Source organism: Scatophagus argus, chromosome 11 (assembly GCF_020382885.2).
Source record: "Scatophagus argus isolate fScaArg1 chromosome 11, fScaArg1.pri, whole genome shotgun sequence".
In the NCBI taxonomy this organism is placed as follows: domain Eukaryota; kingdom Metazoa; phylum Chordata; class Actinopteri; family Scatophagidae; genus Scatophagus; species Scatophagus argus.
Window position 1 is genome coordinate 11030922 of NC_058503.1, and position 14982 is coordinate 11045903.

General features: G+C 39.8%; 1 protein-coding gene across 1 annotated transcript in view; it reads left to right on the plus strand.

The window, feature by feature from the left end:
• Positions 1 to 14982, plus strand: part of LOC124067198 (glypican-6-like) — a 75588-nt gene that overhangs the window by 50912 nt on the left and 9694 nt on the right. Inside the window, exons 5-6 of the mRNA XM_046404345.1 lie at positions 1743 to 1873; positions 2524 to 2667. Coding sequence (XP_046260301.1) covers positions 1743 to 1873; positions 2524 to 2667 — 275 coding nt within the window. The remainder of the gene's footprint in view (positions 1 to 1742; positions 1874 to 2523; positions 2668 to 14982) is intronic.

Consider the following 14982-nt stretch of genomic DNA (forward strand, 5'->3'; position numbering starts at 1 on the left):
CAAGCATGTAAGAAGCCATTGTTTCTGTAGCCTAGCCAAATGACAGCATGACCTTATTCAGTAAGGGGGTAATTGAAGAGTCGTTATGACAGCTTGCTGGTGAGGTCGTGTCCTGGGAGGTCTGTGGATCTAGAAACCTCTCCTGACTACATAAGTACTGTCTCCAGATCTGGGGCCTGCCCAGTCATGAGTTTGTGGTTTGGTGATGTCCAGCTCCCTGTGGCATGACATTCAGAGACAGAACTGCCATTACAGAGACACATTAAGGTTGAGAGCACTTAAGCGCTGTTTCATGGCGATATCAATTAACTCACTTAGCCTCTAAAGGGCAACAGCTGTTGCCTAACTGGTCTCAGCTACTGTGAAACCTGCACCAGCACACTTGTAACTATTAAAAATTCTGAATACACTGTCTTTATCTAAAACAATCTGAGGTGTTAATTGAAAGTGATGAAAGCAAATGGATTCTGTGGAGGTGATAATGGTAAGTGTCTCGTGTTCAACAAGGCCTCCTGGCTTGTGTCCACACAAGGATATTAATGAGCCACTGACCTTATTCATTTCCTGCAGCCACTGTAAATAAATGCTTGGCTTTTCAAAAGTTCTATTAAATCAGTGACTCATCAGCACTTTTTGTTGCTTGCAGCATAACCAAATTTTGTTGACTTGAATGAGTTGATCTACATAAAAATTGAATTTATCCCAAGGAGCATTCACACTTCCCAAGTGTGTGTTGCTGGACTGTGAGGGGAAGGCGAAGGTAATTGACAATTCTGTGTAGTAATCAGAAGGCGAAACACAGTAGTCTGCTGTTTGAAACTATGATCTTTGGCATTGCAAAAGAAGCTAACCATTCACTAACATTTGTTTTAATGTTGTGAGTATGTAGTTTTTCAAATGTCAGAAAATCATGAAAAATGCCCTTCTCAATCTTTCAAAGCCCAAAGTGAGATCTTGAAGTTGCTTTGTTTTAATCTGGCCACAAGTCAAAAACCCAAAAGCATTTAGTTTACAGTGTTACAAAACAGAGAAACCTAACAAGTTTGGAACAAGTTAGTCTTTTTTGCCTGAAAAGTACTTCAACTAAATTGTCAAAACAGTTTGTGATAAATCGATAAATAGAAGTTTTCAATATGGAAATTCACACACTGTTTCTTTGATTGTCTGTGAAATCGGCTTGTATTTATTTCTTTTCTTTTTACTTTCAGCGAGCTGACAGAACCTGACACGCAGCAACTACAGAAAACAGAAACAAATAAGGAAAACAAGTTCACCAGCTTGACAACTTGTGCATTACATTTTGAAAAGCAATTCAAATGCAGAGAATGCAATAAAATACAGAGGAAGCACACAAACAAAATGCAATTGTGTAAAACGTTAGCGGTGTAAAAAATACTAGAAAATGCAGAAACACTGCATATGTACACATCTTTACTGAGCTGCAACACAGTAGAAATGTGTCAAGGGCATGATATTTTTAATTATTTATCACTGTGTAGTCTGCATTTGCATTACAGTGAACTTCTAAATGTGAATATGTTTTTATTTTGATATTAAAATGTTGACTGAAAGTAGAGGCGATCAGTTATGTTCCAATGCAGTCATTTCCCCAGTTAGATTAAAATACCAATGAAAAATATTTTGTTGTTTTTTTTTTCCTCACCTGAATGTGTGTCTTTTTGCACCTCTGCTTGTCCTTTCCTGCAACACCCCATCTTTTTTTTTTTCCCCTGTTGTGACAGACGCCATGCTGCTGGTGGCACAGAGGCTGGAGGGACCTTTCAACATTGAATCTGTCATGGAGCCTATTGATGTCAAGATTTCAGAGGCCATCATGAATATGCAAGATAACAGTGCCCAGGTCTCCTACAGGGTATGTCAATTAGGTCTATACCCAGAGAACAAGAGTAACACCAATCAGACAGGCTGTTGAAGTCCAACTTTTCACAAACTGAAGAGAAACTAAGAGGAGAGGTTGTGTCTAAGGTGTGCAGCACAACACGTTCTAATTACATCCAAGTTTAGGTCCTGTATTTGAATTATATGTTTCAATTTGGTCAGATAATCTTAGTTCAACTAACAGCAGTTAATGTGTTTCCTGTGTTTTACTGCATTTTTCTTTGCCCACAAAATTGTAGTCAGAAAGAAAAAAAAATGTAGGTGGTTGTGAAGAATTTTTTTTCAGCCTACACAGCTGTGGATGCCAGTTCCCATTCAAAGCTAAATGCTCTGTTGGCTTTCCCATGCGGCAGATGCAGGTTTGTTTATGGTTTAAGTATATGTGGTATTTTCCCAAAAGCCCGTAAAAACGTAACTCTGTCATCTTAAATAGCATCGGTCACAGCTCCTAGTTGAATCACCTATCAACATGGTTACCTCAACTTGACGATGAGCACTGTCACACTGGTTATGTGGGGCGAATGCTTCACAGGACCTTAACAAAACAACATGTTTTCCCTATTTTCTGCATACAAAGTAATTTAAAGCCTTGACAATTGGGTGCCCATGTCTTTGTAATTGCAGGTTTTTCAAGGCTGTGGCCAGCCAAAACCCGCAGGCATGACTAGGTCTACCCGTGGTGTTTCGGATGTGTTCAACGCTCGCTTCAGGCCATACAGCCCAGAAGAGCGGCCTACCACTGCAGCTGGCACCAGCCTAGACAGACTGGTAAGGAGACACAGCAAATGCTGCTGTTTCAGACGAGACACTGCTTCAGTGTAAACATCATTTGTCTTTCTCACTTGACACTGTTGATTAAAGCTGGTGATTTGCCATCGTAAGCCCCTGGAGCCGGAAATTAATTCTTTGTACTTGTCCTCCATTCAGGCCCCTCTATCGATCTGTGTTTGTTAACGAATCAACAGCTTTAGCCCAAGAGGGCAGCGGAAGGTGTGGTGCACTGCGTTCAGTGCCCTTCTCATCTCCGTGTACTTGGCAAACAGAAAAGAGGGGGATGAAAGAATTGATGGATAGATTTTGTGAGGCTGACCATATCAATTGTTTGCTGTAAAGCACACCTTTATTTTCTATCAGATTAGCTGTATGTTTGTCGGATTGGATCTTGATACATGGATTTCCATCTCAAACAACCTTGAAACCTAAAATGCTGTATCAGGCTAAAGGTTAACATGGAGCTGACAGACCAATTCAGCTGAGAGACAGTTCTCATCATGGATTACCTTTGCAGCCACTGTGCCCTTCCTTTTTCCCCTCTAGCCCTTTTCAAAGTGAATCTTTTCAAATTGTGTCCCACTTATGTTGGTGTTTAATGCTGTTCTCGTCAGAAATCAAAAAATTGCCTTATTGACATTTAAAATGTATTTAATTTACTGCAGCCTCACCCACTGTGTTTAAACGTGCAAAATCAAATGTCTCTGTACTTTGTCAGGTTAATAATAGGTTATTTACTTAATGAATACATAATTTGAATAGCAGCAGTTTCTTGCCATCTGGCTCTTAGAATCCCACAACAATAAATGACTTATTTGTTTTATTCAATACTAATTATGTTTTTTTCACAGCCTAATTAATTCTGCACAGAGTTTTGATGTTTTATATACAGCAGTTGCCTTTTTAGCTTTCTGTGTCCATCAGCGATTTCTTCCACCTACGCTGAATTAATTAAGACCTTCTGTTTCCTTGCCTTTATGCTGCAAACCAGAGGATTGTTTGGAATGCAATGCAACACAGTGTAAGGTTCAACATTTTATACTCATTCCCATTGTTTTTGCTGGATCTATTGTCTGCAACAGTTTTATGCTTTGTGGCTAGAAGCAAAAATTATGTTTTAATATTATGTGGTTGCGACGGGGTGCATAGGATTGTATTCTAAGCACTGGAGATTTACAGTAAACAAGTATTGTGACCTGTAAATCCCAGTGGTATGCAGCACTCGGTGTGCTAAGTGTCTTTCACAGTCTCATTTTCATCTCACATGAGAATCAGTGTCACCTAAACTCGTTGAACTTGCTGTGACGGGGTATTTCATCTTTAATTTATTAAGGGTTCTAATGCAGGAACTCTTCAGACCTTGTCAGTGGCCACTGTGGTGTATTATGGCATCAATGTATCAGCTGTTAAACTCAGTATTTTCCGGTTAGGTTTCTAACACCACAGGGACTGTTGAATACATGCCACGGTATCCTCAGATCGCAAGGAATCCTCATTGGAGAACCTTCAAACACCACCTCTATTCTGGACACATTCTAGACCCTTAGCTAATAGAGTCAGCTCTTCGAGGAAGCCAACCAATCAGCTGGTGACCTGTTCCGTCAGAGCTGGCAGTGAGGAGAACTGTGAAGAGCTGGTGGGGGAGTATTGTGGCCAGCATCTGCTCTGGCGGTACATTGTGGTGGGGGCTCCAGACTGCTTATGAATAAATGGCCAATTAGCCTGCACAGAGAATCAGATGGAGCTCAATGACAGGAGCCTATTTTTGTCATAACTTAACTAGAACAGTGTACCTGTTCAGATAATTCCATTATCAACATCTGTGCAGTCAAGGAGTTCATGTTGATCACAGTGATCACAGTGCTGTAAGGAGGACAGCTTGGTTCATGGAAAGAGAAACACAATGTTTTGTTTGGGCTTGTGGCTCAGTCCGGCTAAAATCCATCATTTCAGCCCGCAATTAAAACTATACTTTCTGCACATTTGTTGATTGATTTCATTAATTGTTTGAATGTCTTAATATGAGCAACAATGTGCATATTAAGCTGTTTGACTAAAGGCAAATACATCAAACCTGAATTAGATTATTATTTATTTTTTTATTTTTTTTGACCATTTGAGTTCATCAAAATAATCTGTAAATGTATTCCTGAGGGAAATATCTGGCTATTTAGCAGCGAAATGCTCAACTATGTCCGCAAGATAAACATTAGCTTTGTCTGCCTGCTTTTCGAGGGTAGCTCAGTATATGTAATTAGCTCAGGGGCATCCTGGTCACTGAGTGGTTAAGCCGCAACTACGTTATCTTGATTCAAGTCATGAACCTTTGTTACATGTTATCACCCCTCCCCCCTCATTCTCTCTCTCTACTTGTGTTCTTCTCTCTCTCTTTATTCCCTTGTAATATCAAGGTGAAAAAAAAATCTGTGTAAGAGAGAAAACAGGCTGTGTTCTTCATGCATTATCTCACATGGACATGGTCCTGTATCCTGTTAATAATCACTCATAAATACCACATGTATTGTTTTTACTCCAAGTCTGAAAAGTCTGATATTGTCCAATTTAAAGGTTACGGTGCAGTATTTGTTTTTCGATTACAGTAAATTAAACCGCTTTTTTGCAGAACTGTTGTACTAGTGGTGGTGGTGGATTGTTCAGCATTGCATTATGTTGGTTTAGGTCACAAGTTTTAGATACCACACCCGTCTGTCGTGAACGCACTCCCGCAGCTTACCTTCAGCTGAAAAACATCCAGCAGTATAACAGTGGTTGTTAACATATGGCAGAAAAGCAAAGGTATGGAAAGAATGTGCACAAAAATGTCATGGAAATGATCAAGAGGCTTACATTTGTAGTATATGTTTCTAACTTCTGAAAAGTTTAAAGTGTTTCTATTGAGCTCCTGCAGTGGATATCACATCCTCTAACAGCCATCACACAGACAAATCAGTCTTGCAGCATATAGACGCATTTACTATTGAACATTTGTTTCTCCTCTTTACCTCAACTCACCTGTCTCATAGATGCAAATATTTCCTGTTTATTTGGCGGAGGTTGCATGAGGTTACATTTTATTTTTTGTTTGGTATTCAACTGAGTAGCAGCAGTTGGCCTCACATGTTCTCCCCCTCACTTACCATTGCACCTCTGTGGCTCTTTATAGCTGTCTGGACAGCTGGTTAGTGGGTGGCCTTTATGAAAAGCAATTTATTAGCCATTGCTCTATATGAACCTGTTTCTTGTTTCTTCCCTTCAATATGACTGGGCAAATACTTTGTTAAATTTGTGAAAACAGAAATGTCAGTCTGCAAGTGTTAAGAAAGTTTGGACGTGCTTCTTGATTCTCTTTTGATATCCAGGATACAACAAAATGCAGAAGTTCAAATGCAGGTTTTGACCAATAGCAGCTCTGGCATGGTATACCTGACAAATAAAGAATAATGAGGACTGAAGTTTTCCGTCAGTGCGTGTCTTAATTGAAGCGTTTTTATCTTTTCTTGGCTCTTTGCTGTACGCTAGGTGTATGTTTAAAGCCTCATCTAGCAGCTACTTTGTGCCATCATTACTGAGGCAGCATTTATGTGTTTATCTTGCAGCAGGGACACGACTGGGTTCCCTGAGAATACATCTTTGTTGTCCCACGCACTGTCCTCCTTTACATTCTGGCACAGGATAATTACCCATGACAGTGACACTGCTCAGCCTTGTGAAAGTTGACAATAGTTTAAAGTGTCCTTTGATAAGACCTTCTTGTCTGGCTTTACCGCTAAGTTAGTGAGTCAAAGAATGTGCGAGGGATGGCAGGGAGTGCCTGCGTTCATTTCTTCTGTTGCCTATAGAGAAGCCTGGAGGAGTGGGCCCACCTCCAGCTCAATGAGCCATGACTGTTTAATTGCCTGACATTCTGTCAGAGCACACACCCTCAAAGCTTGCAGAGAAATGGAGATTTGAAAGTCCAAAGAGGGGATAAAGGCACAACAGACTGTCAGGCTCAGAGGCGCATTATAGATAAGAGGTGGACCTTTTAATTTGACATTTGTAACAAGTTTGGTGCAGTTCAATTTGGTGTAGTTTTATTGCTTTTTTTTTTTCGGTCTCCCTCGTGTAATGCATGGTTCACATTTTATCGGTGCGTCACTATAGATGACAAAATCACAACGCACACAAGACTAGACTGTAGAAAGAGCTTGGAGGGAACCATATTTGTCAAATGAATCCTTTGATTTATAACATTATGTCCACAAATAGTATTGGACCCTATTTTTACATGGCCTTCAAAAGACATGTCTTGAAAGCCAATCAGATGTATCAGCTATTCATTTAACTGAGTAAGTCATCACCAGCAACTAAAGGTTTTCACACGCTCATCTGTGTTTGGTAATAAAAGAAACCCGAGTCATGGCCAGCTCCAACATCCATTATGACATCAGAAAGCTTTCAGTTAAGGTCAGTCAAGTCTGGGGCTTTCTGACTGTGCACAATTTGATAAATAGCTGGATTTTCTGGAATTTAAAAGGTTGATCATTTTTTATGCGTTTACTGCAGCAGGAGAGAAAAAAACAGGATAAAATAAAAATGAGGTTCTGAGTCCCTTTTTTGTGTCATGAATGTTGTTGTTTTTATTTCATAAAATCTGACTTTAACCAAAATGGTTCCATTTTTTTGAAGTCCCATTTTCACCTGTTTATCCTTATTATATCAAAATGTTCTATTTTTGTTTTTCTGTGCACACAACCAAGACAGGAAGCTGATGATTGTGACTGCACGTTCAGTCAAAACGCTATAACAGTAAATAAATTGTAGTTCTCTTTTCATCGAAGCAGATACAATTTACTCCTGCCATTCTCCTTTTCCCATCTCTCACCCGGTCAAACATTTTTTGTACTGCTGGATAAAGTAAATATTTTTGAGAACCCAAGTCAACAATCAATTGGGCAGGACAGTGGCTCAGTGGTTAGCACTGTCCCCTCACAGCAGGTTCGATTCCCAGCCAGGGAAGGTAGGAAAGGGCCTTTCTCTGTGGGGTTTGCATGTTCTCCCCATGTTTGTGTCGTTGTCCTCCAGTGCTACAGTTTCCCCAGTTTCTATCTATCTATCTATCTATCTATCTATCTATCTATCTGTCTATCTATCTGTCTGCCTATCTATCTATCTATCTGTCTTCCTATCTATCTGTCTATCTATCTGTCTGTCTGTCTATCTATCTGTCTGCCTATCTATCTATCTGTCTATCAGTCTATCTATCTATCTATCTATCTATCTATCTATCTATCTATCTATCTATCTATCTATCTGTCTGCCTATGTATCTATCTATCTATCTATCTATCTATCTATCTATCTATCTATCTATCTATCTATCTATCTATCTATCTATCTGTCTGCCTATGTATCTATCTATCTATCTATCTATCTGTCTGTCTACTAATACTGGGGATGTGTTAAATGCAGAAAACAAATTTCTTTGCAGGGATCAACAAACACGGTATTCAGGAATACACCCCAAGGTCAGTCCAATCCCACCACAGAAAATTTCAACTACTGCTCCAAACAAAAATACACTGTATAAATATTGCAGAAAACACCATGGAAACTGTTTGACACTCACAGTGGTTTTCCAACCTGAGGTCACAGAATAAGTATGAGGGGTCATATGAGGATTAACAAGATAAACAGAAGGTTGTGTGTTTATTTTTCTACGTTTTGTCTAAACATTGTCTTTTTTTGCTGTAAGGTTTTTCTTCTGCTGCACACCCCCCCCCCCAAAAAAAACAAATGTAAACTTAAACTCAGATGTAAGGTGAGCTTAGAGAAGCTTTCCCTCTTTCACAAAAATTTGTGTCAAAATCTGCACATAATCGTTCTGTACAGTAAAGAGGAGCCATTTTTTTTTACTGCAACATCACATGGAAAACACTTTGTTGACTATTATATCGTCAGGTCTGCTATGTGCCAATAATTGTGCCAATGTGCATTTCAGTAGTCGGGAGACATTCAAGTCTGAAGTACACAATCACTCTTGTCCTCTTGGCTGGCCCTTTGAATAAGAAAAGTTTGCAGCATGGTGGATCAATGCTGAAGAATTGCTGCCTCACAGCAAGAAAGTTTTGCACTTGAATCTTAGTTTTCCCCATGTTTGCTTTCTTTTTTTTTTCCTCAAGGCGCTCGTACAGCCGCGCCATGCAGGTCAATTAAGTGCTGTTCGCTGTGACTGTGTGATTGTCTGTCTATGTTTGTTAGCATTGCGAGAGACCAATGATCCGCCCAAGGTTTTTCCTTGCTTTTATCCAGTACATGGGCTGCAGCCCGCCATGATTAGGAGTGAGCGTGTGAACAGTGTGACTGAATGAATAAAAGGTGCAAAAAGCAGAGAACAATCTATCAAGCCACACGCTGGGTCTTTTTTAAATACGGCATGTGGGGGAAAATATAATACCTCATTTATTTTCTGCTCCCTTTCTTGTCAGGATCAGTTATTCTTTCATAGAATTTGTACATGGAGAACTCTTATAATGTTAAGTGAAGCTGAATATTCATGCACACAGTCTTCCCTTTTTCCTCCTCTCATCCTTTGCCATCTTCAGTAGGAAACACTGAGTAAAACATCCATGTGTGGTTTGTGAAGTCAGTTGACAGGAAAAGGCTCAACCACTCCTTTCCCAAAATCTTGACCCAGGCATTATATTTGTGCAGTCCAGGAGCATGTCAAGCCACTGAAACATTCTTGTTTTGGATACAGCTTAATGGAAGTAAAGTGGGCCTATCCACAGCTCCATTCTCTGAGTTCTTGTATCTACAGACTCTTGCCCAAGCTGTGCAATTATGTAAATTCCACAGATTCTCTCAAAGACCACACAAAAATAAATAGTCTAGAAGTGCATATGTGGCATCATAGTCTGGGGTATTGTTTGATCGTAAATTAAACAATTCTGTCTGTGGCACTCAAGCATAAATATTTGACTGCTGTGAAACCGTCATCCCTCAGCACCACCTGGACATGGAGGTTTGATCTGACTGTTTTTGTGTGTGACCCGAGCAGTTTTTAATGTTTTATTACCAGAGAAATGTGGAAAACAAACATGAATAGAAAAGGTTCATTAGTGACTCTGTGATGTTTGTTACTGGAAAGAGATGAACTCCTCTTGTTTTAAATTCATGATCAGGTTCTCAGGTTTCAAGCTAACCATCTGTAAGATACACACACCAGTCAAACTTCTAGTGATCTTTGTGATGTAGTTTAAATATCGAAGACCAAAACATAAAACGCTTACCGAGGCAGACATGATGTCAAAGCTCTGTTTTCTCAGTCGAACAGCTGTTTACTGTTGGTGAGGTGAGAGAGACAGTAGCTTCCATTTCTCCTACTGCAAATATGAAAAGTACCCTTACATGGCATGTAGGTACTCTGTATTTCACCTAAAGGCAGTCGCATATGTGCATCTGTGTTGTTTGTGCCCACTCAGCAGTGGTGGTACTGCATGTTCTGTTTTTCCAAGTTCACATTAGTGTCTCAAAAGAGTCAACATGCAGAGGCATTATCTACTTATACCTACTGACTCAGTCACCCGCAGGTCTTTAAACATGTTGAGTTAACTGCTCATCGCTGGTTGAGTAGACATTGCTGGTGGAGCTGATGTGGGGCAGGATTGAATGCCAGGAATTGAGATTGGGATTTTCTAGGATTTGCCAACCACAGTAGCATTTAGCACATTTTTATGCGCATAACACATGCACAGTGTTGTGCAGTATAATCTTCCAATATGGTAATTTGCAGTTTAACCAAAGATACTGACATAAAATACATTGAGGGACATTTTTAGTATCAGCATAAAATCAGTGATCTGTATGTTTTCTTTATTCCCCTCAGTTTCAGTTCTGCTTCCTTACATAACCTAATGAATAAGGAAGAAAAACTTAGAACAAACATCATCACATCATTGTGTAATTCGCTTTCCATAGTTTTGTGATTAAACTCTATATTGTTTTCAGTGAGAATTAAATGTCCCACTGAAATCATGACTGATATCTGCAATGGCAGTACGTTTTTGTTTTTGTTTTTTTCTTCCAGTGCTTAGTTTGTTTCGAAATGAAACACTCATGTGCTCATGTCATGTTTCATCAGTTTGATCCCCAGACTGGAGAGCACTGAAAGATGGCATACACCTCCCACTCTGTTAACTCACTGTTGGCACCTATAACCCCCCAGCGGCTCCAGTGGAGCTGCCCAGTGACCAACAGATCACAGATCACACTGTAATTCTACTGGACAGCTTTCAGTTATCGACGTACGTAATTGTGGCAGAGGGCTTGTCATGAAAAGAGCATTCAGCCTCCCAGAACCTAAATAAAGGTTCTAAAAACAGCCAGTTTGTGTGGGAGTCTAACCATACAAATGAGTCCCTCTTCTTTGTTGTATTATTACAACAAATTCTTGTACAGCCAAGACTGCACACTTTGTTTTGAATCTACCTCTGGGATCTGCAACCAGTAACCACAAATGACTACATCCACCGAAGAGGATGAATTGTGGCTGTGAGAGTGGTTCTCTGATTACATGAGTGAAAAGTCTCACCTTTACACTCCCACATTACACTCCAGGCGCTTTGTGTCAGATATAAGGGCATCGTTCAGCGAAGGGGCTGACCATATAATGACACATCTCACTCAGAGAACAGAAGTTAGAGCCACACGGCACACCAGCGCTTTATGACCTTGGTCCTGTTGTGAGATAAAGGCATCATGCATGGTGTATTAAGTCAAAAGGTGCAACAACAATAGAATACTTATCAGCCACAGTTCACTGGGTAGCAAGTTAGCACAAGTAATGCTTTCAAGGAGACAGGCAGAATTAGAACATTGTGGCTTCTTTAATATTTAGAAATTATAAGAGAGAAACATGGAGAAATAATAAAAATGCACATGTATTAAAAAATTCACCTGATTGCTTTATTCTCTGAGACAAATCCTGACTTATTCCATGCATGCGTGGGGTGAAGCTAACACCACTTCCCAATCCTAATGTGGTCTAAAGTAAACTTGAAACCTCAGTCTGTATGACAAAGAAAGCGATTAGGAGCCAAAAAACAGTTGCGTGATGGAAGTGAATGATGAGACACATTTGTCTTAGTTCTAAACAGGTGGGCATGGCAGGAACTTTGAAGAGCAACTCACAGCCAGTCATGTGATTGATAATTTGCAAATGGCTACGTGGTTTAGTTTTTCTGTTGAAGTTAATTTTATTTACATTTGAGTAGGGGTTACTGTGTGACATTCACACATAGCCAAAAAGATAAAACACGTTGACAAGTGCAGCAGATAAACATAGTATATGATGTGCTGAGATTATCAGACAAAAAACTCAATCTCAAATCAAAGGTCGACTTACTGTCTTTTTGTCAGTATCTCAAAGCTGCATGTTTACCTCTGTTACTGCTCTGCAGTTTGGTAAATATGCCCCTGGCTCTTTTTGCTTTATCTGGTTGTGCTAAGAGTGAAAGGGATGAAGGTGCACCTTGACCTTGGAATTCTGAGCATTTAGTATCCAACTGTAAACTCTTCATTTATAGTCAGCCATAATCAACTATAATGTATATTGTCAATTATGATGCTGCTCTTTGTTAGAAGCCTTATTATTGGATGTATGTCAAATCACTTTTGCATGAACACAAGCCTGTTGAATTTTGGTGTGTAATGTTTAAGTTGTAAAAGCATTCAGTATGCATTGCAATGGAATGTGAGCGGATCCAGCAGACCACATTTAGAGATGGATCTGAACCAGATGCAGAATCCACAGTTTGGCCGCATTCTTAAAGAAATAAATCCCCAACAAAATCAAAGGTCACAGATGCCACAGATGAGAGTGAAGCAGGGCTTGTGCTAATATAAGACATCTGAAATGACCAGTGTAAATGGGCTCTGGAGTTTCTGGAGCTGTAGCCAACCAGATCCTCTCCAGACGTTGTTGCAGTTGCAAATAAACGTTAAGAAATCATAACCACTACAACTACTGCACAGAAAAGGAAATACTGGAAAATGACCATTTCATGATAATTTAGCTAAAATGCTTTAGTTTTTCCCTTTTTTATATGCCATCATCATAACGATAATCGAAACAACTCCTTTTTCAAGGCCACAAGCAGTTACTATTGATTTTTTATTTTATTTTTTCCACAATACAGCTTAAGATTTATATTAAAATCGTTCCACACATCATCTCCTCTTTCTCAGCAACTAATGCCAGTGCCATAAAGGCTCTGCTGCTTTTCATATGTGTCGATACAGTAATGAGACACAATGGCCCCATTGCACTATAGGCTGCCTTCCTCTCTGGGGAACAGGGGCAGCAGGGAGAGAGCAGGCCTGCCGATGATTGCTCTGTTCTCCACAGTGCATAGCTTCCCTTTAATCATCTCCCTTTTTCAAACTTCTCCTGCCGTAGCCCTGGGCAAATCACATGCGCAAACTCACCACTGTTTCATCAATATTCTGTCATTTTTTCTCACTGTGGGATCATTGTGTGATAAATTTTGCTCACTATGATACACCATATTGGCTAACTATGTAGATACCATGGGAATGAACAAATGGTTTGAGGCAATATTATGTAAAATGGGCCACTGAATATGTCCTAGTGTACACTGACACTATGTAAATACTACATGAGCTGCAAAAACATACAGAGATTTGTTATTTAGGACAAATAAAGCATTGTTTTAACTACTGCGTTACTCCAAATGTCCCTGAAGTCACCAAGGATAGCTGCATCATTTTTTTTTTAGTTGAAGATATAATTAGTTTTTGGGTGCTTTTTGAAATGTGATATGTTTTGGGGAATATTATTATTATTCAACGGAGTGATCAAACCTGATCAAATTATGCTAAAGAGACCAAAGTGGTCATTGGTTTGCAATTATTCTTCTCTTGTAACAACACAGCTTCTGCTATTTTTGGAACCAGCATTATTTCTTTCTCGTTCGTGTTTTTTCAAGGTACACAGAGCTTCACCGTCACATTAAATTAAAAGCATGATGAATTATTTTCTCCCACAACAGTTATGAAGACTGTCAAAAGTTGAAAATAAAGTTATACCTCCAGGGTGCCACAGAGCTGAGCGATTAGATTCGCTCTTCAGCTTTTTCTCACTGAGGAATCAAAACTAAATTTGACAACTCAGTCAGACAGTATGGGAGGAAATCCAATATAATGTACTTGTACAATTACATCAACACACTGTACAGTATTTCTGTGGAACGTTGATACACGATAAATATTCATTGTATTTGTTTATTGCTTCAGTAGTATCCTGTGCTGACTTTCTGTCAGATATACCATTAAGTTAGATCTCACAGCATTTCCGCTATTGCACAATCAAAACAAATGCAAAATAACAGTGTTGAATAACAATAAGAGTTTCATTGTATGTCAAGTATCCATTCCCAGGAAACAGCATAATAACCATCTCGCAGTGAGGGCACTGACAGTGCTGTCACCAAAAGATATAAGAAAGATATACGCACTGCCTTGACTCAGGCTTTGTTGAGCTGTCCATGTTAAATCATGTTGTAGCATTCTGCTGTGGCAGATTTATGCTAGGACGTAATCAGCCGCAATCAAGGGAAACAAGGAGGGCGGCTCCAGCTGAGAGTTGAAAACAGTGCGATGGACCGCAGAATGATGCTAAAAATGGGTTTATCATGGACACATGGCTTGTCGCCCGGCAGCGATGGACAGAAACCACCACTGCGCTGTCACATCAAACCACACTTTTGTTTGCAAGCGGTTGTGCTGTTTTCTAACCATGATTTGCTTTGGTGTACCATTTCCATCTGTGTGAGTAGTGCAGGATAAACAGCTGGGCGATGTCTTTCTCTTCTCATATACTGTGAAGTCACAGAGTGGAAACCTATTTGCTTTGACCCTCCGTTGATGGATATTGATTGGATGAAAACAGCCTTACATCTACATGCACTCTGGTAGTTACCTGCTCCGAGCAGCACCGCCTGTCACCTTTTGAGGTGAACGTTTCCAGACAAGGACGAAAGAGACCTGACAAAAGGAAGACAACCGCTACTCAAAACATTATCACAGAGGTCATTTGCTCTGTATGCTTTGGGAGAGCCAATATTATTTCTACTCTGCTGATTTTTAATGTGCTTAAAATGCTTTAGAGCCAGATGGCAGGTCTTGGTTGAGAGAATCTACTGTTTATGGGTGGACCTGAACCAATGAGGAGGACTTTATGACGTGTTAGACACCAGATTAAATAACTCTGTCCGGGGACATACACCCTCCGGGCCTCAGCACCCTGATACTC